Raw genomic sequence first — 27,480 nt, 5'->3', positions numbered from 1 at the left:
AGGGAAGTGATTATGTTACAGTTTTTAAGAGCAAGTTGACCATTATTTATGCTTTTTAATTAATTGTTATCTTACATCTTAAGGCTAAACGATAATACAATATACGTGACATTTACTTTACACCTCAAAACAATTAAAGTGCCAGCCGAGAAGATTCTAGGGCTAGCCGAATGTTTCTCATTCTATAGCAAGTGAGGCGAATATATAGACCCAAGAAAACATGAGTCAACCAAATTTTTCTCGAATCTACACGAGTCTATCATGATTGCCAAGACTTTAAACTTAACTAAAACACTATAGGACAAGACAATTAGATCTTATGACGATGTTTCATTAATAGCTTCACTAACAGAAAGAGTGCGAAATTAAAATTGTAGAACCACGAACCAAGAGAGTTGATCACTTAATGATAGGTTCAACATGATTCACCAAAATAATATGAAATCCAATGTGGTATAATAAACATTCATGCATTACCCACATAAATATAAGGATAGAAGAATAGTTTCTCTAGACCTAACTTTTTACTAGGACAAAATTGCATTATAATTTTTATGAAAATTGTGTAGCAAACTTTAATTTTACTAAATTTCTGGTCAATTCAAGTAAATCAAGGACTTAGTATAACAAACATTATTATGATTAAGCTCTGTGACACACTATTTATATTCTTTAAATAAAAAGCAAAACTAGAGATAGAAGTGGTAGCTAGGTATATGGAGTAAGTAGTTATTGTACGGACAGTCTTTGTTTACTGTTTCTACACTCTACACTCAATAATGCAAACAATATTTCACCCCGTTGTCTCCGGAGAATTAATAAATTAATTATCAGAGAAAAATTTTGTCCAAACTTTTCAGTGTTTGCGTGTTTTGACTATTCAGAAAAGGAGAGTTATTATTATTATCATAGAATAAAAAATAATGGAATTGTTGGAGTGTCACTTTCCTATATATACTCTCAAACTCAACTTATTCCCAGAAACAAACCTCATATCTCTCTCTCTCTCTCTCATGATTCTTTCAAGGATGTTTGTTTTATGAAGCTCATGATAAAGGGTATATTGTTTTTATTTCATTATTACTAATTATTAATTATTAATTATTAATCATTTCCTCTATACAATTAATCACCTTAATTAATATATTCTATCTTCTTCTTGTTTCTTTAATTCTTCTTAGTTTTCTTTCAAGGGTTTCTCTTACTCAATAGTATAGTAAATGAATAAATAAATAAATATATAATTAAACAAAACATCCTTAATTTGATTGTCCTATGTTTATGTCTTGTTACATATTTTTGTTCTAATTTTTCTTTGTTTGTCTCAGGTTGAAATTTTTTCCAAGAATAAAAAAAAATGTCACAGAATCAGATTCCTGACCTTTCTCTACAGATTAGTCTCCCAAACAGTGCTCTTTCATCAATTTGCACAACAACAAATGAAGTTGATGATTTGGATTCACCTTTTGATATATGGAAAAATGTTCATGAAGGTTTCAAATCTCATAGTGATGATTTTTCATCTTCATTCAAGAAAAATGGTGATACTTTTCAAAGAATTGATGATACAGAACTTTCATTAACAACAGCAGCAGCTCCTTCTGAAGCTGAGAGTCTTTGGAAGAGAAAAAGCTTTGTTAGATTAAGACCCTTTCATGGAATCCCTTACAATCCTACAATATTAGAGAAAGATTCAAATTTTTCTCTTTATCCTTCTTGTTCTTCTGGTAATAGTGGTTTTGATGGCGTTAAGCAAGTTTCGAGGTTTAATGGGATAACTATGGAGAGTTTAAGGGCTCACAAGTTTCAATACTTGAATTTGAATCAACATCAAATTCTACAACAGCAACAACAGCAGCAGCAACAGCAACAGCAGAAATATAATCAGTTTGGAAATTCGGAGTTTGGAAATGGATTTGTAAGGTCAAGAATGATGATGCCAAGACAACAGAGTAATAAGAGGAACACAAGGGCTCCGAGGATGCGGTGGACTAGTTCGCTTCATAATCGATTCGTTCACGCCGTTGAGCTTCTCGGCGGCCATGAAAGTGAATCTCTTCTCTTTTGTTGAATTTCTCTCCTTTAGGTTTCCGTTTATAGATCCTCTGCAGCATCTGCACCGATACAGTAATCTAGATGACTGTTTATATATTTAAATTGACAATAAATTTATTAGAATTATGTAATTCTAGTAAAATTCTGTCAATCCGATACAGTCATATAGATGACTGTTCATATATTTAAATTGACAGTAAATTTATTAGAATTATGTAATTCTAAGAAAATTCTGTCAATTTAAACATATACTATATCTCGGTGTAAAAGCTGCAGAGTTTTCAGATCTAAATATAACCAAATATATCATGCATAATATAATAATTTTTTTTATAATTCTTGATGAATTTTTCTTTTAAATTTTGGATGATAGGAGCAACACCAAAGTCAGTTTTGGAGCTAATGGATGTGAAAGATTTAACACTAGCTCATGTGAAGAGCCATTTACAGGTATAAAATATAACTAACTCTCAAACCTAATTGTTTTTTCTTACCCTTTTTTTTATTCTTGACATATAAAACAAAATTACAAAATCAGAAAATCTCTTTATGTGTGACTGAAGTGGATTGTCAAAATCCAAAGTCTATCTTCTAAGAGGCACAAGAACCAAGGCATGCAGTGAGTGAGTGAATGGAGAGATGAACAGTTGAATCTGTTTGTTTTGATGCACAGAACCAGACAAGTTCTACTTTTTATGAGAGAGAGAGAAAAAAGAAATTTTTAAAGTAGGAAAAGTAGCCATCATTTCTCAATAATAGAACCAATTTACTTACCTTACCAAACATCAACCTCATTTGTTATTGTAGTATTTAATTAAACAAACAAACCCCTAGAAAAATGAGAAAAAAAATTCATCTCATTTCATTATTTTATTTTCCCTTTTTTCTATTTGAAATTTCCAATACCTAAATATAGATCTTTCTCATCTACCGACTAAAATTTATTTTTTAAAGGTGAATAAGAAAGTGTCGCAAATTCACATGTTTTATAAACTAATAATTTAATGTTTATCTGATTATCAACTTAGATGAATTGACCTAGTAGTTTATTGTTTTTTCAACTATCAACTGAGTTGGATTAACCTAGTAAATTAATATTTTTTCAACTATCAACTAAATTGGATTTACATGAATTTCATCAATAGTTTTAAATTGTGCTTTGGTTTCAATCATGGTTATAGTACAAAATGCAACAAAAGGAATCAAGATTTCAAAATTACTTTTATATTGCGAACACAATTGCGGATGAATTGAAATACTTTTGTTCATTTTTGTTGTTGTTGTTTATTTTGATCTTAATTGTACTTTATTTGGTTTATGCAGATGTATAGAACTGTTAAAAACACTGACAAGCCAGCAGCTTCTTCAGGTAAATAATTCACATAATAAAAATCACAAAGTTTCTTTGTACTAATAATATTTTACCTAATGAAATTTATATATAATTAATTCCTAGGTCTTTGTTCCACATTTTGAGTCTACTTTACTCAAATCAAGTGAAGATTCCTCTCACAACGCTTTATGACTCACCCTATTAATTCTTCCATATTTAAATAATTATTTTATAGACATATTTAAATAATTATTTTATAGACCTAAGTGAACATTGCAAATTTATTTCAACCTAAACTTTGTCTCCACATTACTATATGATTAAAAAAATTAATTATTTTTTTATATAATGCAAATTTAACAGATGGAGATGAGAATTTCATGTCCCTAACACCACCTCATAATCAAAATAATCTCTCTCTAGATCATGATATTAGCTTCATTTCCAACAATCTATGGGGAAATTCATCTTCAAGGTAACATTTCACAATTTTCACTCTAATTTTTTTGAATATTAAGGAAATATTTTATTTTTTAATTTATATATATGTGTATATATGCATGAATGCATGGTTACATCCATATTCTTTTGTGAAACATAAAAGTGCTTCTTTCTGACAACTTTAGCTTTTTTCATACATTTTCACCAATTCTACTTTTTTTTTTCAAAGATCAAAGTAGCTATTCCTCATATGGGTGATAACCCTTTTTGGTACAAGTTCTTTAAATGTACAAAAAGGTAAAAAGAAATTATTAACCTAGATGCGTTTTTAGTTGTTATGTACAAACATAAGTTAACAAAAATAAAACTTTTACTGTTCAATATATAGTACTTTCTAAAAATCAACTTACTCAATTTTAGAGCAACAAATTTTCTTTTCTACTTTGACTTGTTTACTTTTTTACTCTCTTTAGGTTATATATCATTGAAAATCTTAACAACTAAAATATTATCTTAATATACCGTTACAAAGTACACAATTGAAAAGAATAATTTTTTTCTATGTGAAATAGTACTTTTTGTATTTTAGCTTCATGAAAGATGAATGCTTTGGTACTATAGTTTGATTTGTAATTCAAATTTTGTGTCAATCTAATGGTACAAAAGAGGGTAGAATCCTAGGTAGAAAACTCTCACAATGATAACTAACTACTAAAACTAATGAAAATATTCATAATGATTACTAACTACTAAAACTAATAAGAAAATTTATACACAAAATTAGACAGTGGACTAATATTTAGTTGGATTAAAGGTTTAAAATGTGTATTTATGTAAAAATTAGAAGTGTCGGGTGACTTTCTTTTTCGAAAATTAATATAATTAAAATCAGAGTTGTTTCAAATTTAAGAAGGCTATAAATTAATAAGTGTGCAGCAACAACAAAACATACAGAAACTTTATTTAACTACGATTTATCCATCATAAATATTTTATAATAATATAAGTAACTATGATTTAACTGTAATAAATTTTATACATTTTGTGATAGTTTGTTTTGCACGAATTCAAAGACGACTCTGTTTAATGTATAGGTCGTATTTTATCGTCCTGACAGCTCAAAACACTTTTAAATAAATTGCTGAGTGAATAAATTATTATTAATTAAAAATATTAATAATTATTTTTTATAAAATTTATTTTTTTGAATTATAAATTAAAGTCAAACTTTTACCAACAAGTTATTATCTTATCAAGATCTATTAGCCTAAAGTCAAACTTTTATTAATATTGTGATTTGTGACACTAATTCACATACATCGATTTAGGAGGGAAAATGTAAAATATACTATCACAAAAATTTATACTTTTAGGTTCCCTAAATCCTAATAATGTTGGTCTAGAATTGAGTTGGCTTATTGTCAGCTTTGACTATCACATGCAACCAAAATTTTCTGAGTCTCTTCACATTATTTTTCTGAAATAGGGTTCCTTGTAAGTCAGAAAAAAACAGATAGTAATCTTCAATTCACTGTTTCTTTTTCGTACACTTTTATTGCTTGCTAGTGTGTGGAGAAAATAAATATTAAATTTTGAAATTAAAATATTTGATTTATTAGTAAATTTATTGAGAATATTATAAAGATATAGTAGCATTTGTAGGTGAGAATATTGTATTAAAATATGTTCATATATAGGTACAGTTGTATTGGATTGGACTTGTTGAATTTGACTGAATATTTTATTTGTCTAAATCTAACCTATCTATGGTCTTTGGATTTGGACTAAGACTCAACCAACTAAACATTATGATAAATTAAAATGCAGTATAATTTTTTTATGTTACATGATTTAATAAATATGTTTTTAATAAGTAAAAATGAAAACTAAAAGATGGGTTACTGATACACATTTATGAGCAACATATATCAGTTCTGTATCTTGGTTCATGTGCTTTTATTCAGACAAAAATGTTTATATAAAATAATTTTGTTTCTAAAAATTTTAAGGTATCAGAATAATATATTGCTAAGAATATGCTCAATTAACACTGACCTTTCACCCTTCCTGAATTCAATATACTCCATAGTTGGACAATTTTAAATATCACATACACCACTTCGATACACTTCCCAAATTTATGGTACATTTTCACATTTCACATAGGAATCCAATACATCCACATAGTTCACATGTGGATAGCACAATACACATGTGAAATTCAAACGTATTTATTTGTTTTAAAATAAGTGTCGTTTTAACAAATTAAATTTGTTTTAAAATGAATGTCATTCTGATTTTTTAATGCAGTAACGATTACAATTTCTTAATTGTGTCATTTAACTATTATTATGTACACTACTTCTAACACATTTATTTTAAGGTTAATAATGTAAAAATGTAATGTTTTATGACACTAAAATTACTTTCCTTAATATGTGTGCAAAAACCTTAAACGACACTCATTTTAGAACGGAGGGAGTATAATACCTTTTCGTGGAAAATTTAACAATATGAATTTTGTTGAGAGCTATCATGAATGAGATAAAGAATAATGATATTTACTCAAATGGTTTTTAGGAACAAAATAACCTGTTAAACAAACAGTGTAAGTAAATCCACAATAAAAAAAAATTAAGATGAAAGACGAGTTCATATAATTTATTTATTCACTTCTATCAAACTGATCTATTATGAGAGAGATAACAACTTTTTGATTGAGCATGCTTTCAAAAGTTATTAAAAGATATTACAAATGAGTTAAAAAAAATAATCTCTTAAATTTCTAACAACAAATTTTATTTTGTATTCAAGTTTTTCTCAATCTCTTACATTCTCTATATATGAATCACATTAATTCAAAGTATTTAGAAGTGTAATAATCTTATATACTTCCAAAAGTTTCCCAAATTTCAAGAACTTCGTAGAATTTTTACCATTGCCTCTCCTACTAGGATTAACACCTCTTCCTTTATCTTTTCTTCACATACAAAAGTGATAGAAATATGTATTTATAATTACTGAAACCCAACAAATCTCAAACAAACCCAAAAAAAACCCACTAATGAACATACTATTGACCTGAACTGACTCATCCCGAAACCAGCGACCTTCCCTGAGTAGCCCCCTCGCTGTCGAAGACCACCTGTTTTCAAATTTTTTGGACAGCGGGAGCTCCGCCACCATCACTTTCCAGAGTCAGACAACACCTTATGTCGTTTTCGTGGACCCCAACTGCATATTGTGGCTCCATCACCACCTCATCAGAGAGCTTATGATTTGCTAGAACACTCTCGCCGACTTCTCTGCCTCTTTTTGCGATTCTAATTTCTAATAGTCTCAAATCATATTTTTCTTCTCTTCATTACTTAATATAAGGGAAAAATTTAGAGAAAACATCAACTATGAATAAGCACATGGTTGAATATATAAGAGAGGTGAACAATAGATCCAATGCATTAAGATTTTGGATAGAAGTATGATATCTCTTTTTTTCGTGGTTTTGAAGAATTGATCCGTTGTTGCTTCCCACACTTCTCTAGAATCAGTAGCAATTAAAGCTTTATAAGGCTTGGCGCAAGAGAGGTAGACTATTCATGCATGTGTTGAATTTTGTAATAGGTGTGGGAGAATATCACTTAAGGAGAAGATTGTTGAATTCAAGAGTGAGTTGTTAAATCCTTAATTGATTATGAATAGATAAAATAATGAAAATATAACTGAAGCGAAGTAAATAGACAATGTATTCATGTTTTGGGTGAGTATTTAACGTTTCCTCTCTTGTGGTTCTGGAGAATTGACCCGTCATTTTTCTTGATGATTTCTATACTTTTCAGCAAATGGTATCAAGTATGATAAAAAAATCAAAACACAAAAAAAAAATCATAATCATTATCAAATGAAAATTAGAAAATAACAATATTTGATAATTATTACAACACATAAACTATTCTCCCAAACATCTCATCTCCCACAACACCCGCACTATCCAGAGCTAATATTTAACTGCATACCATCCCACTCTAACACAAGAATATGATAAAATTAAATTTTCAAATTGTCTTCATTGACAACCATAATATAAAAATAACTATCACATTCCATTAAAAATAAGACATCTTATTTGAGAAAAACAAGTTGGAAGTATTGAGAAATAAGTGCGAGAAAGTCATGTATTGATTAGAAAAGTGGAGATTAAACATTTTATAAATGAGAGAACCCACACACCTATAACCTTAAGATTTTGAGTGAATATCCGGTGTATTTATCGCAAGGTGTGTTTTTTTTTTTATAAGCAAAATGGATTATATTAACAAGCACTAGGGGTGCTCAACCCAAACAAGATTACAAGAAGGAGAAAAAGAAACAAAAGGGGCATAAATCCCCAACCGGATGCAACCGGAAACAAAACCACTCAAGCCAAAACTACCTATAAAAACGGTCTCGGATCGACACATCAATCCGGCCAAAGAATAGTGTCATGCACCTTAAAAAAAGTCATAAACCATTCCCAAGTAATCAATTTAATAAATCCCAACCCATTAAAAAAGTCATGCATGATTCTAGAATAGTGTCATGCACCTTAGACAAAACCAACCCATTAATGATCACCTCATTCCTACATTTCCATATAGTCCAACAAAAAATTAAGTCAAAGAACCAACCCACATCTAAATTAAAATTAAAATGCGACTTACAATAATTTTCAATTCAAATAAACCGCTCCAAAATTGTTCCAGTCGGAATGATATCATCCAAATGGAGCCAAAGAAACAATTTATAGAAAAATGTCCCAACGTAAAAAATCTCTCTAATGTTACCCCCAAATTGATGACGCAACAACTTGAACTTAAACCACTCTACAAATTTGACATTGTCTTCATTTTTGTCAAATAAATAACTTCAATTAAAAGTCAGTCACTCTAAAATATTTATATGTCAAAATCATCTTTGATTTCAGTTTCGACAAGAAAAAAGTTACTATTCCATCATTTTTCTCTAATTCAAATTTCATGGTGGAACTTGTAATTACAAGTTTATCCATAAAAAAAAAATGTAATGGAAAAGTCGAAAAGTTCTCAGGTAAGAGAGGAAGTTTCACAATATACCCACTCACACATTAACTCTTTTAGCTAAAGCCTTTCTAAAATAACATTTTCACAGCATGAACTATTCTAAAAATAAAATTTTCATTACACCATGCTTTTTTTTTAAATGTAATATCAAACAACACTACAACCACAAAGCATATTAAGAATTCATATTTTTAAATCGAAGAAAACACTCTATTACTAATTATTAGAAAAAACCGACATAGGAAAAATAAAAACACTAAAATATAATATGGATACTATAAAATAAGAGAAAAACTGCGGACATTAACAAATTACTCAACCAAAAAAAAATAATATGTAAAATTCTTACAACAAAAAAAGTTGTTGTATTTTTATATTTTGTGTTCTATTTTTTTTTTTTATATATAACCTCACTTCATAATCGATTACAATGTTGCTGCATTTAGTGGTATAATTTTATAAACTCCAAATCTACATAGGCTCATGGTTAAATACCGAAAATATTCCTAGGAAGTTGTACAAAAGTTTATAGAAATCACTTCAATGATATTATTTATCTGTCATTGCCATAAATTATTTATCTTTCAAAATAATCATTACAAACTGTTGTGTTTAGTACTATCAACTCAGTACTTCTTATACTAACTGGTTTTTTGTTGACTCACTTTCATTAACATCATTTTTGTTCCCTATGACAGTAAAGGAACATGGACACAAGGTAGTTCCAGAGACTTTGATGAGCATAGTACAGATGAAATCCTATCATCTCATCACATTGGGAACCCTCCTCAGGTTTTTAAGCCCTAATCCTCACTTATGCTAATACTTGTATCTTAGAAACATAATTACTTGGTATCTTAAATGCATGCCTTTATAATTAACAAATCATATAAAAGGGATATGGAACTATACATAATAAAAAAAAAATAACGGTGCAGCTTGTTGTCTGTTTACATTTTGTTACTGTATTCTGTATTATCTTTTTATATATATTTTAAAAGGGACATGAAATTACATATAATCAAGAACGAATGATGGTGAAATTTATTCTCCGTTTGCATTATGTTACGGTCAACAAACTATATATATAAAAGAAAGATTATACAGTAATATAATGCAAACGGAGAACAAACTGCATTGTTATTCCATCTTGATTATATATAGTTAAGAAGGAGTAAAGATGCAGGTTATTGTCCGTTTGCATTCTGTTACCGTATAATCTCTATTATATATGTATTTTCAAAGGCATGTGAAATTATATAAAATCAAGAAGCTTTAAAAATAAAATAAAAAACTAATAGACAAGTTAATTATTTTTGCAGGGAAACAACTATATACAACCAAGAGGCTTCAAGGATCAAAACTTAGACTGTCAAAAGAATCCAAACTTGGAGTTCACCTTAGGGAGATCAAATTAATTTTACTACTTGTTTACAATATTCATATGATCTCTTTACTAGCCATAAGAAAACAACAATAGTGCACAGATATATATAAATAGCTAGTTTAACTAGGTAGTGCTTTTGTGAAGACGAAGATGTCACTTTCCACAAATCTAAGCAACTTTGTATATTCTTCTTCTTTTGAGCCAAAGATTATTAATTAAGTGGGGTTATTCTATATAAAAATGTTAATGTTAAAAGTAAAAGTTGAAGAAAAAGAAGGAATCAAATGTATGATAAGGCTTTTATTGTGCCCTTTTTTTTCTTTCCTTTTCCCTAGGTTCCTACTGGTTTGTCCACACATGTAACTTTTTGTGGCTCATAATCTTTGATTATGCATGAATTAATGATGAGTGTGTGAAAGCATGAAATGTTTCATGAGTGACTTTTTCTTACTACCTTATATCATTAGAGTTGCTCAATTTTAATACTTTCTAGCTCCAATGATTTATCATTTGGGATATCAAAGTAGTATTTATTACTCTCTCTCTTAAAAGAATATTAGGTTAATTAATTTTAATGATATAAAGTGTTATGACTAAAACGATTTTATTTAAAATTAGTGAAGTAGTCAGATAGATTAAGATTTAATAAATAACACTATGGTTACAACAAAAAATACAAAAGATAGACAAACTCTCTTTAGGCAATAGCAAATCAGATAATTAGATGAGTATAAACATAGTTGAACATTGTAAGCCGAATTTTTCTCAAGTCTCCTGAGGTCTATCATGGTCATCGAGACTAAAGAGTTAGACAAAATAAAGCAATTAATAGATATATTAAGCACAAACCCCCCCACCCCCCAGTTAATAGCAAGTTAGACAAGTATGAACATAGTTGAACGTTATTCAAATAAATATTTCTCAAGTTTATTTAGTCAAAATGCAATAGAATTAGTTTATTTAGTCAAAATGCAATAGAATTAGACAATTAATTAAAGATCATGTTCCATGTCGATAACGCCACTAACAAAGAGGGTGAAGATCATGAAACCATAATCTAAGGAAATTGTGCATGCAGGGATAGAGTAAATGAAACATTTGTGAAGTGGAAGACATTCAGATGAACTTAGGGTATCATGTTTCTCTAGCTGATGAAGCACTTGAGTCCCATCACGACGCCCATCACTACTACTAAGAACACATTTTACTTCAATTGATTGCATTTTATCTCAGTTTCAAAGGCGATACGTAACAAAGGACGTCATAAAAAATTTGCACTTTAACTCTCGAATTCTATAAAACTGAGAGATAAAGTGTATACTACACATGGGTTCGAATCCTAGCAACTGCAATTTCGTATTTTATATAAAACAAGCAATTTTACCTATCGCTTTTACCAATAACCGAGGTGAAATATGTGTATATATTAGTATTTGTAAATATATGTATACTAAATTTTCATTGAAATACAAATTTTCATAATTTATATTATTTTTGTTTAAACCTACATGTACAATTTTGAAAAAGAATCCCAAAATGTATTCATCATCATCCTTGTGAATCTTGAAGAAGAACAAATGTCCGATATATAACAATAACAAAGGTTAGCTAAGAAAACTAATTTATCATGTAAAGAAAATAGATTATGATCGAATATAAATCTTAACCAATACTATTTTCTGCTCATACAATCCATCACAAAGATTGTTTCAACTTTCCTTTAAGTTTCAATTTTTTCAATCCTAATGTTTTCATTATCAATATTTGATATTTTAAATGTTTGTGATTCTGATATATAGTGCGGCATTGAATGGATGTCGTGACGGTTTTACGCTGATCTCTAATGTTTTTTGTGGATTAATTTGTTGAGCATTGACACTTAATAAATGAAGCGTTAAGATTTGTTTATGGACCACAAAGAAAATAAATAAACTCACTTATTTTACCCTTTTGTTTTGATAAAAAAAATCAAGGGAAAAAGTTTTTACTTTTTAAATAAAAATAAAATAAAATAGAGACTTTTCCTCTCAGTGTTTTGTTCCACCGATGTAATAGATTACTTGAAAAAAAAATATGGTGAATGAAAAAATTAGAAAGTTACATGCACTGTTTCCTTTTTCAATTTTTTTTGTCAATTACCAAATTTTTTTGTATAAAAATAATTAAACAAAAGACTATATTCTAAATAAAATTTTCAAGACATTGTTTGGTGAAACAATAACATTGCAGGATAAATTTTTCAATATTGTCAATCAAAGAAAGCAATTTATTATAGAATGTTTTCTTTGACTGACAACATTGGGAAGTTATTCCAAAAAATAACAATATTTTCTTTTATCATTCAACATTGACAAAAGATGGAAACAACAACAACAACAACAACAACGCACCATTATGTGAGATAAATTGCAAGAATAAAAAAATATTTGTTAAAGGTTGATATTAGAAGAACAACAGAATAAAAAAAAAAATTGTCTTGGAACTCATTCAAAAGAATAATGTTTACGAGTATGGAGCGACTATATATATGAGTTAAATTTATTTAGGATAAAATTTAGTGAATGAATCCTTTTATAACTAATTATGCGTATCATACCCTTTGGTTATTAGGAAAATAGATGAAATAAAATTATTTAATAATTAATAAAAATTAAAATAAAAAGAAAGAAGTCACTTTTAAAAAATAAATAAATTATGTATTGTTGGGATTTAAAGCATAACCCTAAATTATTTTATTCCTCGGTAAAGAAATAGATGGTATTTTTTTGAAGAAAAAAAATACCGTATCACTTCCAAGAATTATACCTCAATTTTTGATTGAGTAAAATAAAAATATTATTATAAAATATATTATTTATATTAATGCATAAAATATAAAGATAGAAAATTAAAGTTCGCGACATGATCACCAAATAAAGTTTTCAATCGAAAGTCCGAACTAACCTACTATCTTTTGGTTACACTCTCAATGATTAATTCACTACTAGAGTTAAGGGATTTACCAAATCAACTATAAATATTGGGAGTCAAATCCAATGTACTAGACATCATGTTCCATGAAAACGAAAGTAAATATGAATTGGAAGAACAAGATAATTACTTGTGACTACATCAGAAGATGGTATGGATCAAGAATCCAAATCAACAAATCAGTGAAAATTGCAGACCTTAAAGGAGTCTAAGGAATTTCAAGAATCTTTGGAAGAACTTGGAATAACCAAGATTAATGGATGGTAAAAAAATACTTTTAATTTTTTCTTACACAAAGAAAAAGAGGGAGTGTTTTTTTTCCTTGACTAATTTACATTGACTAGTACATAAGGGATATATAAAAAGCAGTGATGGGTGTGAAAGATATGAAGAATATAACATTAAGTTTTTTCTTTGCTACAAATAAATACTATTGAGCTTTTATTGATAAGTAAAACAACCTCTTTTTGACAAAATCTCATTTATGTGAAAAGCATATATATTGTGCTTAAAATTTCAAGATTCATTAATTAATATGTGATTGGAAAATATCCACGTTGCTTTAGACAGTAATTAGCATGTATATGTTGTGATTATGGGTTGCATAATATGGCCTACTAATAATGGATACCTTTTTGTTGAATTAAAATAAGCCTAATCTACTGACTTGATGTTTGATGGAAAAATCAGTTCCTACAGCTGTATCCTTAAGTGAAGCATATTCAAAGCCTTAAAGGCTAGGAAGAAAAAAAATACTAGTATTTTTATTTAAGTATCTTTAACATGTTTTGATTTGGTGTATTCATACTTATTTATTGTTATTTACATTTAAAAACAATTAATATAGTAGTCAAGATCAGAAGACGGTTTAACTAGGGGTGGCAAAACGGGCCGCCCGCCAAACGCCCCGCCTTAAGCCCGCCAAAAAACAAGCGGGGCAGACATGCCCGCCAAGTGAAATGGACACAAAAATCATGTTCGCCCCGCCAAGATGGCGGATTGACGGACGGCAGGCTTACCCGCCTATTTTATTTATATTTTTTTTCATTTTTTTAATAGATTAATAGGTTTTTTTTACCTTTTAATTAAATTTTTCACTTATTGTTTAAAACAATTTTTAATAAAAACAACTTTTTAACAAATTTTATTTAAAAAAAAAAATTACATATATTTACAAATAAATATATAAAATAAACCATCAAGAATTGAAATTACTAGAATTAACTAAAAAAAAAGGGAATTTTGGAGGAGGGGCGGGCTTTGGCGGGCGACGGGCGTTGGCAGGGCAGGCTATGGCGGGCGGCGGATTTTGGAGGGACGGACTTTGGCGAGTGGCAGACCTAAAATCCCAACCCAACCCGCCATTTTTTGGCGGGTGTGCGGGCTGGCCCGGCGGACCACGGCCCGTTTTGCCACCCCTAGGTTTAACATCAAACAATATTATTTGACCAATCGACAGGTGAGTGTGAATACAACTGAATACGAGATAGTCAAATATTTTTTAAGTTTATTAAAGTCTAAAAAATTATAGGAATGTTAAAAAAGTATTCTCTCAATCTCATAAAAAGTCTCAAAATAAGTGATTTAGTTGACAATTTCACACATATTAATAAAAGTGTATTTCTGTCAAAAAAATATAAAAGTGTATTAAAGTAAGAGAGAGAATAATATTTTTACTATAATATCCCTTATCATGTATTAAAAATGATAAAACAAATTTATTAATTAGAGGGTAGAATTGGAAATAGTGCATTGAAAATTGAAATGAGTCACTAATTTTGGGACAGTATTTTATTCCAAATTGGTCACTCATTGTGGGACGAATGAAGTATAAAATAAGGCCTTTTCAAAAAAAGGTCAAAATAAGTTGTGCCTAAACTAATGACGAGCAACACTTCGCATGGGTTTGCGCCTGCAAACCAAGAAAATCTCGTCGAAGAAGAAACCTTCTAGCTCGCAGCACCAAGAAACTCAAAGGAAAGGAAGAAGCAGATGCTATTCACACACAGGACTCACTACAAGCTACTGGATTTGGAAGGGAATAAGGCTTATCCTATAAATAGATGGTGACATGGGAAACATCCAACGCAAGAAACCAAAAGACAAACATGGAGGAAGAAGAGGACGCTGGAATATGGCTATAGATTGTGGAAAAGAAGTATGGTGAATATGAATGTCTTGAATTCATATTAACCAAAGAAGAAGAGGTAAAAATCGCTCAGCCTTGGAAGCACAGTGTCATCATGAAAATGCTATGAAAAATATTGGTTTCAAGGCGCTGGAAAATAGACTTAATCAGATATAGGCGTAACATGGATGCCTAAACATCATGGATCTTGGGCATGACTACTACCTAATCACATTCACGTACGAAGAATATCATCAAACAACACTACTAGAAGGGCCTTGACTTATATATGATCACTATTTGACGGTACGTGAATGGAGCTCTAACTTCAGTCCCTTGAGTGATACCATCGAACAACTTGCAGTGTGAATTCATATATCTGGATTGTCGATTGAGAATTAAGATCATCGTTTGCTCTCTTGCATAAGCAACAGTGTGCGGAAGACGATCAATGTTGATAAAACCACCTTGTCTAAAGAACGAGGAAAGTACGTAAGGTTGTGTATCCAGGTTTACTTAACGAAACCTCTGTTGGGAATGTTTGAAATCAAATGGAGGTTTATAAGGAGGATTTACCTCATGATCGACGCCATAAATATTTTGGCATACCCAATATGGTCATGTTTCTTGTTTCTAAAATTTGATTATATTGAGGTGTATAAAAAGTCGCTACCTCATGATTGACACCATGTTATGCACAGAACTCCTCAAACATCTTGGGTGTGTATTCACCACCTCTATCTGTTCTAAAAACTTTGATCTTCTAATCACTTTGGTTTTTGATAAGCATCTTTAATCTCTTAAAGATTTTGAATACTTCGTCCTTTCGCTTGATCATATAAATCCAAAGATTTCGACTATACTAATTGACAAGAAAAACAAAATACATGTTTCCACCAATGGTATGCTCCCAAAAAAGGCCACATATATCTGAATGTACAACTTCGAGTATGCAGGAGGATCTCATTGGCATAGTCAAAACACATAACTTTCTGGATTGCTTCTCTACTAAGCAACCTTCACATATTTTTTGTGCATCACAAGACTTGGTATACCTGATACCATATCCTGAGTGATTAGTTGATTGAGTGACCTAAATTTCAGATGGACAACCTCAAATGCTACAACCAACTGTTCTTCTGGCCGACAAGTGTTTTTCAGACATTATAACTCAATCGAGTTGATCATGGTCTTAAATGTACTATTCTTTAACATAGGATATTTCAAGACCGAGTTATTTTGAGTGTCGAATAGTTTCAATGTTCTATCTTTCATAAGTAACCTTTTTCGACCAGTTGTCCAACAATTAGCATATTACATTTTATTCTAGGTACATATAGTACATCTTTGATCATAGCTTTTGCTCCGTTATTCCTTTGAATAACTATGTCACCAATACCTTCTGCTTGAAACGGGATATTATCAGCAAGTTTGACCTTTCTCTTCTTCGACTCATCAAAATGTGTTAACCACACTTTTTGACCAATCAAGCAGCCTGAATCGAGGAACCGGATCTTATGGTTATCAACAATTGCAACCATAACTACCATATCTTTAGAATCATTTGAATTTTGGCATGCAAGGTTTTCTCCTTCATCCTTGTCTTTTTTCAATCCCTTGTCTTTTCTGTACCAATGATAAGTGCCAAATTGTAGTTAATTTTAGTAGTATTTTGTGGCACTTATTAGATTGTTTCTTTTGGTTTTTATGTTAAAACTTCAACTTTATTGTAAATAATAGCTTTATAGTTTTATGATGTAAATATTGTATAGATTAATTAATTTTTATCTTATTTTGTAGAGTTCTTTGCATGGTTGAAGCCTTGGGCATCATAGGAAAAGTAAAGCTTCAAGATGCAATTTTTGGATGGAAATAATGAGTCCCAGGTTGGACTAAGAGCTTTCAAAGCGTGCTTGTACTTTTCTAGACGGGGGGTAGCACGCTAAGCACTCTCTTTGGTGCTAAGCGTGCCCAGCAGGATAAGGCAGTTTAAGTGCAATAAGTGGAAGCGCGCTTTGACAAGGATAAACTCTCTTTGGTGCTAAACTCTAAACATAGATTTAGATCTAATATTCACAGTTGGTATGGATTTTTAATGCTCATTGTTGTTTAATGGGTTGAGACATCGTCGATTAAGGAATAAGGTCGAATTCTTGTTGGTGTTGCAGACATGGGAATTAATGTGAGGGATACATGATGATATTGATAAGTATCTTAAGTTTCTTAAAGATGATCGATAGATTTAAGTCTTTGACGGGTATATGAAATCCAAAGCTTGATAAGTTCTTTATTCTCTAAGGAATGCATTTATTTTCTTGTTCATAATTTGACTTTTCTCATTTTACTCTTTTAAACCATTCAAAACCAAGCTCAGGAACCTGGAGATTGTTGAACGACATTTTATCCCTTGCACTAATCTCTGTGGAGACGATGAAACAAAAATACTTACTTTTGCTTGTTGCTTTATGCAAAACAACCAACAATTCTAAACCAAGTGACCCCAGTTTTCACATTTATAGCATTGCACACCTTTTTTGTCTTTCTGATAGGTGTTTCTTTTTCCTCTTTTCGACGATTCAGAAGCCATATGATCGACCTTGTGCTTGTGAGTAGGGATGGCAAAACGGGCCGCCCGTCCCGCCCGCCTCCTGTCCCGCCAAAAAACGAACGGGGCGGACATGTCCGCCAAGTGAAATGGGCATAAAATCATGCCCGCCCCGCCAAGATGGCGGGTTGGCGGGCGGCGGGCTTGCCTGCCTATTTTTATTTATATTTTTTTCTTCATTTTTTTAATAGATTAATAGATTTTTTTACCTTTTAATTAAATTTTTCACTTATTTTTTAAAACAATTTTTTATAAAAGCAACTTTTTAACAAATTTTACTTAAAAAAATATTACATATATTTACAAATAAATTTATAAAATAAACCATCAAGAATTGGAATTGCTAGAATTAACTAAAAAAGAGAGAATTTTGGAGGAGGGGCGGGCGGCGGGCATTGGCGGGGCTGGCTATGGCGGGAGACGGGTGTTGGCAGGGCGGGCTTTGACGAGCGACGGGCCTAAAATCCCAACCCAACCCGCCATTTTTTGCAGGTGTGCGGGCCACGGTCCGTTTTGCCACCCGTACTTGTGAGGGTTCGACCAAGACTTCTTACTCTGAGTCTTGTCTTCTTTGCCTTTGAACTTATGGGAACCGCCATGCTTCTTTCATGCCTGAGCCTGTAGTTCTTGTATTGAATCTTGAACCCCTTTCCTTTCAACAATCATAATCTCATATGTCTCCAACGAACCAACCAAATTTTCCAATTTTTGAGTTTCAATATTGTTAGATTTTTGAACAGCAACGATAATGTGATAAAAGTGAGAGGTTAACACAGTCATTACCTTTTCAACTATCTTTTTATCAGTTAGAGTTTCACCACAACCCTTCGTGAGATGGATGAGATTATGCATCTTCCACTACAAAAAAAATGCTCATTAGTGACGTGAAATTCACGCCACAAATAGAAAAAACACATCACAAACCAAAGTTTGCGACGTGAAAATCACGTCACTAATTTTGGCCCAGATATTCACACAGCCAAAATCAGAGCAGGCGTAGTAGATTTGGTTCAGAAAAGGAATCTTTAGTTGCGACGTGTTTTTCATGTCACTAACTAGTGACATGTAAATCACGTCACTACTTAATGCATTTATTAAATAAAAATTATTATTGACCCCAAAATTGTTATTGACGTTTATTGGTTGCGACGTGATTTCCATGTCACTAACTAGTGACATGTAAATCACGTCACTAATATTTTTTTTATATTTTATAAAATTAATATATATATATATATATATATATATATAAATAATTAAATTAATAAATTAAATATATTAAATTGATAAATTAAATTAATAAACTAAATATATTATAATATATAAATTAAATTAATAAACTAAATATATAAATTAATAAACTAAAATTATAAACCAAATATTACTAAATAGAATTATAAATTAATCAATATTTTACAAAAATTCAAAATCAAAAGTAACAACAAAATAAAAACTAAATTAAATCAACAATCAGTGTGGGTTGGGAAACTCATCATCATTTCCGTCCTCCTGATCACTCGGCGCATAACCACCCACATTTTGGTTTCCACCAAACGATTGCATAAATTGCCGCATTTGGGCCTCCATATCCGATTTTCTCTTTGTCATGACCTCTATTTTCCGCTGATGCTCACTCTGCATTGCCTCCATTTGGGCCTTCAAAGTCGCTTCACGTTCCGCTGCATCACGTCTGGCTTCATTTATCGCCAATTGTCTTACGCTTTCTTGCTGCTCCGGTGTCAAAGTTACGGGACGTGAATCTCCTTCCCCGTCAATAACTCTTTGATATGAAGTTCTATCATCTGGTCTCAAGGTGCCTGCTAGATTTCCACCACCAAAAAAATATCCGTTAGGCCCCTTGCCGCCAATGACTTCACTCAAAAGATAAAAATCCACATCCGGATGAAGTGGCTCTCCGGGTCTTGGAGTATATTGATGATTAATATTCAAAAATCGTACAAGAAATGTTTGATAATCATCCTACACATACAAAAAAAAATTAAGTTGAATATAATTTAAATAAAATTAAATTGTCTTAAATAATATATGAAAAATAGCCACGGGATTTTCACGCCGCAAATTTAGTTGCCACATGATTTTCACGCCACAACTTCTCACATGCCACATGAAAATCACGACACAAAAGTTGCCAACAAATTAAAAAAATTTGAACAACGTAAATTAAATAACTTACCATAGCTTTTTGTGTACGCTCGTCAACAAAACCTCCTGTTTTCTTTGTCCGAGTCATTGCAATCAACTCGATCATCAGAGGTTGTCTATTCAATTCCTTAGCCTAAATAATAAAATTAACTATAATTAATATTATCTATTATTAAATGAAATTATAACTTTAAAAAGTGGTAATAATTATTACCAGGCGTCGAAGATGCTCAGCAGTGCTTATACTTCCAACAACATTAAGGCAACCCCTTTTTCAGATGCTCTCATCTTTTTTGCATTTTCAGATTCAGCTGAAACTCATCACTCTCCCAATATTTAAGAAGTTGCTAAAAGACTTCTTTTCCTATCCAACTGGGACGCATGCCATGAAGTTCCCAACGCTTTCTAACACGTCGTAGCATGTCAGAAAATCGTCTTGAAGTTCTGCCATAATAATTTTTTTTAATCCGCTTCTCTTTCATTGGTTCCCACACACATTTTTCCTGCAATGTTGTATGACATTAAAATAAAAGTTAGATAACTCTAATGAAAAAGTCATTTAAATAACATAAATTAAACAATAAATTAAGTATACCTGAAATTGCTTAAACCAATGTTCACTATCATCGCCCTTAACATCTTTAAAAGTCTTTAGAAATGTTTTATAATTCTGTTGAATTATATAACTTATAACTTTGGCAGCAGTCAGACTCGGCGCGAATCTAAACAACATTAATTGAATTAGCATTAATTATAAAATTATTAAAATGGAAACGTATATTTAAATACAAATTGATAAATAAGAAACTTACGAGATTCCTTCGGGCTTAATGAAAAATCTCCCCTCAATGATATGAATCTGGTTCGGATCATCATCCCCTCGAAGATCGCTCTCATCCAACTCATCATCCCCAACCTCATCCTCATCCTCCACCTGATCATCATCCTGTGTGGGCGGTGGAAAACTAGATCCTTCTGTCTCCTGGAATGATGGGGGCACATGTGGGGGATGTGGGGTGCGACCAGTCTGTATGGACGATGAAAAACTAGTTCCTCCGGTCTGTTGGAAGGATGGGGGCACATGTGAGGGAGGTGGAGTGCGACTAGTCTGTATGAGCGGTGGAAAACTAGATCTTCCAGTCTACCGAAAGGATGAGGGCACTTGTGTCTGCTGGAAGAATGGGGGCATCTGTGTCTGCTGGAAGGATGGGGGCATCTGTGTCTGCATGAATGGATAACCAGGTGGTGGTATAGGTGGACTAAGAAAAGACGGGCTGTCAGATGGATATGGAGAGGAGAGTAGTGGCGTAAAAGCCTGAGTACTGGCCATGGACATAGGATACACCTGACTCTGCGGAGGAAGACATATGGCCGACTGAGGTGACTGACATACTACTACTCGTGGACGCTGGGACCTCTTCTTACCACTATCACTCACACCCTTACCTTTATCAAATCGGGGTGGCATTTTACCTATTTATAGAGAATACACAATTAATATAAATATATTCAATAGATGGATCATTAAATAAAATTACAAAAATACGTTCTCAATAACACTTATTCATTAACACATTCAATACATGGTTCATTAAGTATAATTACAAAATCTTCATTAACACATTATTCATTAACACATTATTCTAAATCTTCATGCTCGTCATCCATATCATTCACATCATCTGATGTGATATTGCTCCTCAGACCCAATAATTTTCCATAAAACCCCTTCTATGCAAATGCCTGACCACTTCCTCTGGGTCTACATCCACATTTAAGACAAGGACGCCTAACTCCTCCTTCGCTTCGACAACATTCTTGAGCAAACCCCCAAGTGATAAACTCATTAACTCCTACTATAAAATTGGATTTCAGTGCACGTCTTCTCGGTTCCAATCTATCGTACATCCAACTACGATAATATAAATAATATTCCATACTGCACATATATCCAATCATTGCCTTTTTAGTAAACATTTAACTACATCAACTATAAATTTTCAATTATTTTAAAACTATATTAACTCTATATCTATATATACATTAACTAAACATTTAACATTCATAAAAACATATTGAATATATATTGGCATAAATTTTTTTATTTTTTAACTAAACATGTAATAAATAATGTTTTTAAATATATTCACTATTATTTTCTATTTTTTTAACATAAAATATAATAAACATATAAATTTATAATTATTTTAAAACTAAATTAATATATATATATATATATATATATATATATATATATATATATATATATATATATATATATATATATATATATATATATATATATATATATATATATATATATTAACTAAACATTTAACAGACATAAAAAAATATTGAATATATATTGACATAAATTTTTTGTTTTTAAACTAAACATGTAATAAATAATTTTTTTATATATATTCACTATTATATTCAATTTTTTAACATAAAATATAATAAAAATATACAATTATTTTTTAAATAAAATGTTAGGTTTAAAAAAATACTACATTACATGGTATTGTTCTTAAATAACAAAACATTCTATTATTAAATATAACATATAACTATATTTTATACTTTTAATATATATTTTAATTTAAGAAATATAACATATAATTATATTTTATTTTATTTTATTTTAAACATACATATATAATATATGTTCTACTTTTAATATATATTTTAATTTTAAAAAATGTATTTTCAATTTGATAACAATAACATATATTTTAATTTAAGAAATATAACATATAATCATATTATATTTTATTTTATTTTAAATATAAATATATAATATATATTCTACTTTTAATATATATATATATATATATATATATATTAATTTAAAAAATGTATTTTCAATTTAATAACAATAACATATATTTTAATTTAAGAAATATAACATATAATCATATTATATTTTATTTTATTTTAAATATACATATATAATATATATTCTACTTTTAATATATATTTTAATTTTAAAAAAAAATGATTTTTCAATTTAATAACAATAACATATATTTTCATTTAAGAAATATAACATATAATCATATTATATTTTATTTTATTTTAAATATAAATATATAATATATATTCTACTTTTAATATATATTTTAATTTTAAAAAAATGTATTTTAAATTTAATAACAATAACATATATTTTAATTTAAGAAATATAACATATAATCATATTTTATTTTATTTTATTTTAAATATATAAACTAATTTTAAACTTATACATATAAAAAAAATGTAAACTTATATATAAACAATTTTTAATAATCTGTTTTATTAATATATATATATATAATATATAAACAGTTTTTTAAACTTATAGATATAATAATCTGTTTTTTATTAATATATATCTATATATATATATATATATATATATATATCTATATATATATATATATATATATATATATATATATATATATATAATTTTTTTAATCTGTTTTAAATATATTTTTAAATCTTTAATAAAAAATTCGGATTAATAAACTAATATATAATAAAATATTTTAATAATATATATAATAATCGGTTTTATTAATATATATAATTTTTTATATATATTCTAAAATATTTAATAAAAAATTCGTTTTCATATAAAATCTATTTAAAAAAATAATTACATTCAATTTTAAAAACTATCTTATATTCAATCTAAATATAAAACAGACAATAAAAAAAATTGATTTTTATCAATACCTAAACATATAAATCATATAAAATAAAATTTTATAACTAACAGAATATTTTTAACATATATATTAAATTTATAAATAAAAATAAAAAACAAAAATACCTCTTCTTCTCCTTCAACCTTCTTCCTTTTTTTCAATCTTCTTCTTTGGACACTCTTCTTCTTCAATCTTCTCCTAAAAATCTTTAAAAAAAATTCAACCAGAAATAAACAAACAAAATTACATATTGATATGATAACAAAAATGAAATAATCAACAAAATTTGTATATAAATTACCTTTAATACAAGAATGGAAGAAATTTGGGGTAAGAATGGATGAAATTTGGTGTGGATTGTGTTCAATGGAGAAAGGGTTTTTGTGTTCCAGAAAGAAAACGCGTCTGGGAGGGAGAAAGAGAAGCATGTATATATAAGCCTATCAGTGACGTGAATTTCACGTCGCAACCCAGCCACGTGGAATTCTCGTCGCAACCTCCCCAACGGTAAATAATCTTCTCTCACTGCAATAAAGGACTGCACGAGTCAGCCTTAATTGGAAGGCGTGGATTTAGAAGCCAATCAGCGACGTGAATTTCACGTTGCAACCCAGCCACGTGTAATTCACGTTTCAACTTCCCAAGCGGTAATAAATTATATTCTCTCTCTGCAATAAAGTCTGCACAAGTCAGCCTTATTTGGTAGACCAAAGCTTGTAAAAAGGTAGCGACGTGAACTTCACGTCACTGCTCAAATTTTGAAAATTTTCAGATTGCCCCCATGTGAATGTCCCCGCCTATTTAATTTTTTGTATTAATTTTAAGGTTGCGACGTGTTTACCACGTCACAACTATTTTTTTAAAAAATAAAAACCTAACACACACAATATTTATGTTATGTTTAATATTTTATTATTAAAATTATTAGTGACGTGTTTTTCACGTCGCAACCAATTTATTCATCCCACGTGTAATTCACGTGGGTAGAGATCACATTTTTTGTAGTGTTCGACACAGCCTGCAATATTTTCATTTTCTCCCATCTGCAGCATTTCATACTGCCATCGCAAAGTCTGCAATTTAACGACTTTGACTTTCTCACCACCTTCATAGTACTTGACAAGAATATCTCATGCATCCTTCAATAATTCATCATGAGAGATCTTGTTGAAATTCATCGAATCTACCATCGATTGAATTCAATAGGCAACCTTACAATCTTTCTTCTTCGCCTCTTTATTCGCGACTCTCTGAGCATCGGTTGCATTCTCTGCAAGCTCAGGGGCGCCGTTAGTAACCACTTTTAGGGTTTCATGAAAGCCAAACAAAGATTGCATCTATTTTCTCTAGGATTCATTTCTTGCTGTCAAGAATTAGAAGGGAATTTAGAACATCATTAGTATCATTCATCTTTGCAGCAAACATGATTAACTACCCACGATCCCAGAAACACGATCATTGATGTGTGATTCTTGAAAATACGATTAGGAATCTAACAAGAGCTTTAAATACCAATTTGTTAGTATGCGAGACACTTTTAGTGATGAGAGAAAGAGATAGAATAAGAAAAATAAAGATTGATGTTATTGAATGAATAAAAACTGATTTACAATATGTCTATTTATATACAACTAACTTGTATACTAAATAACAAACAAATCTTAATTAACTTAAGCTTGGGCTTGGATTACTTAAGTTGGATTATATAACAACATTTACATCATCAAAACATACATCAAAGCAAAATGAAGAGAGAAGGAAACCATTTCAATTAAGAACGCTTAAAAGAATTCAACATCATTGATTCAGTATGGTTTCTAACTCTCATTGAAATTAAAAAGTATTGTGAAAAATCATAATAACAATTTGCTTGATGAATTTTACTAACATTTCTCCCATTGCGAGCTTAAACAGGATTTGTAAAGACTAATTTTGTGTTTTACAAAGAAATAATAATTGTTTGGGTCAAAACTAATCAATAACGCAATGTAGGGTTTGTTGGAATTAAGGTTGTTTTTGTGTGTAGGACAAGTGTTTAGAAATATTGGAGGCTTGAATAGAAACTTGATAGGTAGGGGAATTCTTTATGGAAGAGAGAACTTTGTATTTTTGCTTGATACAAATGTGTAGGATTACATCTCTATTTATACTACTCTAAGGAGAACTCTAGACACAATAATTCTAGAGAGTTCTCAACTCTAGAGATTCAAAGAGTATTCTAGAGAATTTTACAACTATAAGAAATATCTAGACATTCCAAACACTACAAGAATTCTCTAGAAACACTACCCAAAATTATCTAACCCCAAAATAACTAAGCCCAAAATACCAAGTAATAAAGAGGCCCAAATCAAGTTTAATATTGCAACATCCCCCCTTAAACTTGATTTGTGACTCCAAGCATACTCCTTAGCTTCACGAAAGTTTCCAACTTGAGTGGCTTGGTGAAAATATCGGCAGCTTGATCTTGAGACATCACATACTTCAACTTCACCTCCTTTCTCTCAATGCATTCTCTTATGAAGTGGTAACGTGTGTCGATGTGCTTACTTCTTTCATGAAAGAAGGGATTCTTTGCTAAAGCAAGTGCTGATTTATTGTCAACACATATTTCCATAGGATCTTTTTGTGGCATCTTTAACTCCTTCAACAAGTTCCTTAGCCAAACTGCATGACAAACACATGATGTGGCGGCGACATACTCGGCTTCACAAGTTGATAGTGTGACTATAGGTTGCTTCTTTGACATCCAAGTGAAAGCAGTATCTCCCATAAAGAACACAAAACCAGTAGTGCTCTTTCTATCATCCAAGTCTCCACTCCAATCGCTATCACTATAGCCAACAATTTCATAATTGTTAGAAGCGCAATAGTGCAAGCCAAAGTTTGTTGTACCTTTGATGTATCGAAGAATTCTCTTTGCCGCCTTGAAGTGAGTTGTTGTTGGAGCTTCCATGTAGCGACTTACGACTCCTACGGCATAGAGAATATCCGACCTTGTACATGTCAAGTAACGTAAACTTCCAACCAAACTTTTGTAAAGAGTTGGATCCACAGTCTCTCCATTTTCATGCTTGCTCAACTTTCTTCCACATTCCATCGGGGTGCCAACTGGATTGGTGTCATCCATCTTGAATTTCTTAAGTATTTCTTTGGCATAACCTTCTTGGGTGATGAAAATTCCTTTGTCTCCTTGCTTTACTTCGATGCCGAGATAATATGCCATGAGCCCCAAATTTGTCATCTCAAATTCATTTGACATGTCTTTCTTGAAATCTTCGAACATGCTTGGATTGTTCCCTGTGAAAATCAAGTCATCTACATACAAGCATACAATCAAAATATCTCCACTTTGCGCTTTGATATAAAGTGCATGCTCATATGGACACTTGATGAAGTTCTTGTCTTGAAAGCACTTGTCGATTCGAACATTCCAAGCTCTCGGTGCTTGCTTGAGACCGTACAATGCCTTCTTCAACTTCAAGACTTTTTCTTCTTGCCCTTTTACTTTATAGCCCAATGGTTGCTCGATATAAACTTATTCTTCGAGGAAACCATTCAAGAAGGCCGATTTCACGTCCATTTGATAGATCTTCCATTTATTTTGGGCTGCCAAAGAAATGATCAG

At 30.4% G+C, this 27,480-nt stretch overlaps 1 protein-coding gene across 1 annotated transcript; it reads left to right on the top strand.

Moving 5' to 3' along the window:
• Positions 1-940: 940 nt before the first annotated feature.
• On the top strand, positions 941-10,709 carry LOC131594465 (transcription repressor KAN1-like). Its single transcript, XM_058866603.1, has 7 exons — positions 941-1,058; positions 1,329-2,048; positions 2,429-2,505; positions 3,379-3,424; positions 3,752-3,863; positions 9,603-9,696; positions 10,227-10,709. Exons 2-7 carry the CDS (start codon positions 1,358-1,360, stop codon positions 10,320-10,322), a joined length of 1,116 nt encoding a protein of 371 aa, XP_058722586.1. The 5' UTR covers positions 941-1,058; positions 1,329-1,357; the 3' UTR covers positions 10,323-10,709.
• Positions 10,710-27,480: the final 16,771 nt, after the last annotated feature.

This window comes from Vicia villosa, linkage group LG4, assembly GCF_029867415.1.
Source record: "Vicia villosa cultivar HV-30 ecotype Madison, WI linkage group LG4, Vvil1.0, whole genome shotgun sequence".
NCBI classification, from domain to species: Eukaryota; Viridiplantae; Streptophyta; class Magnoliopsida; order Fabales; family Fabaceae; genus Vicia; species Vicia villosa.
This window is presented reverse-complemented; position numbering and strand designations above follow the sequence as displayed.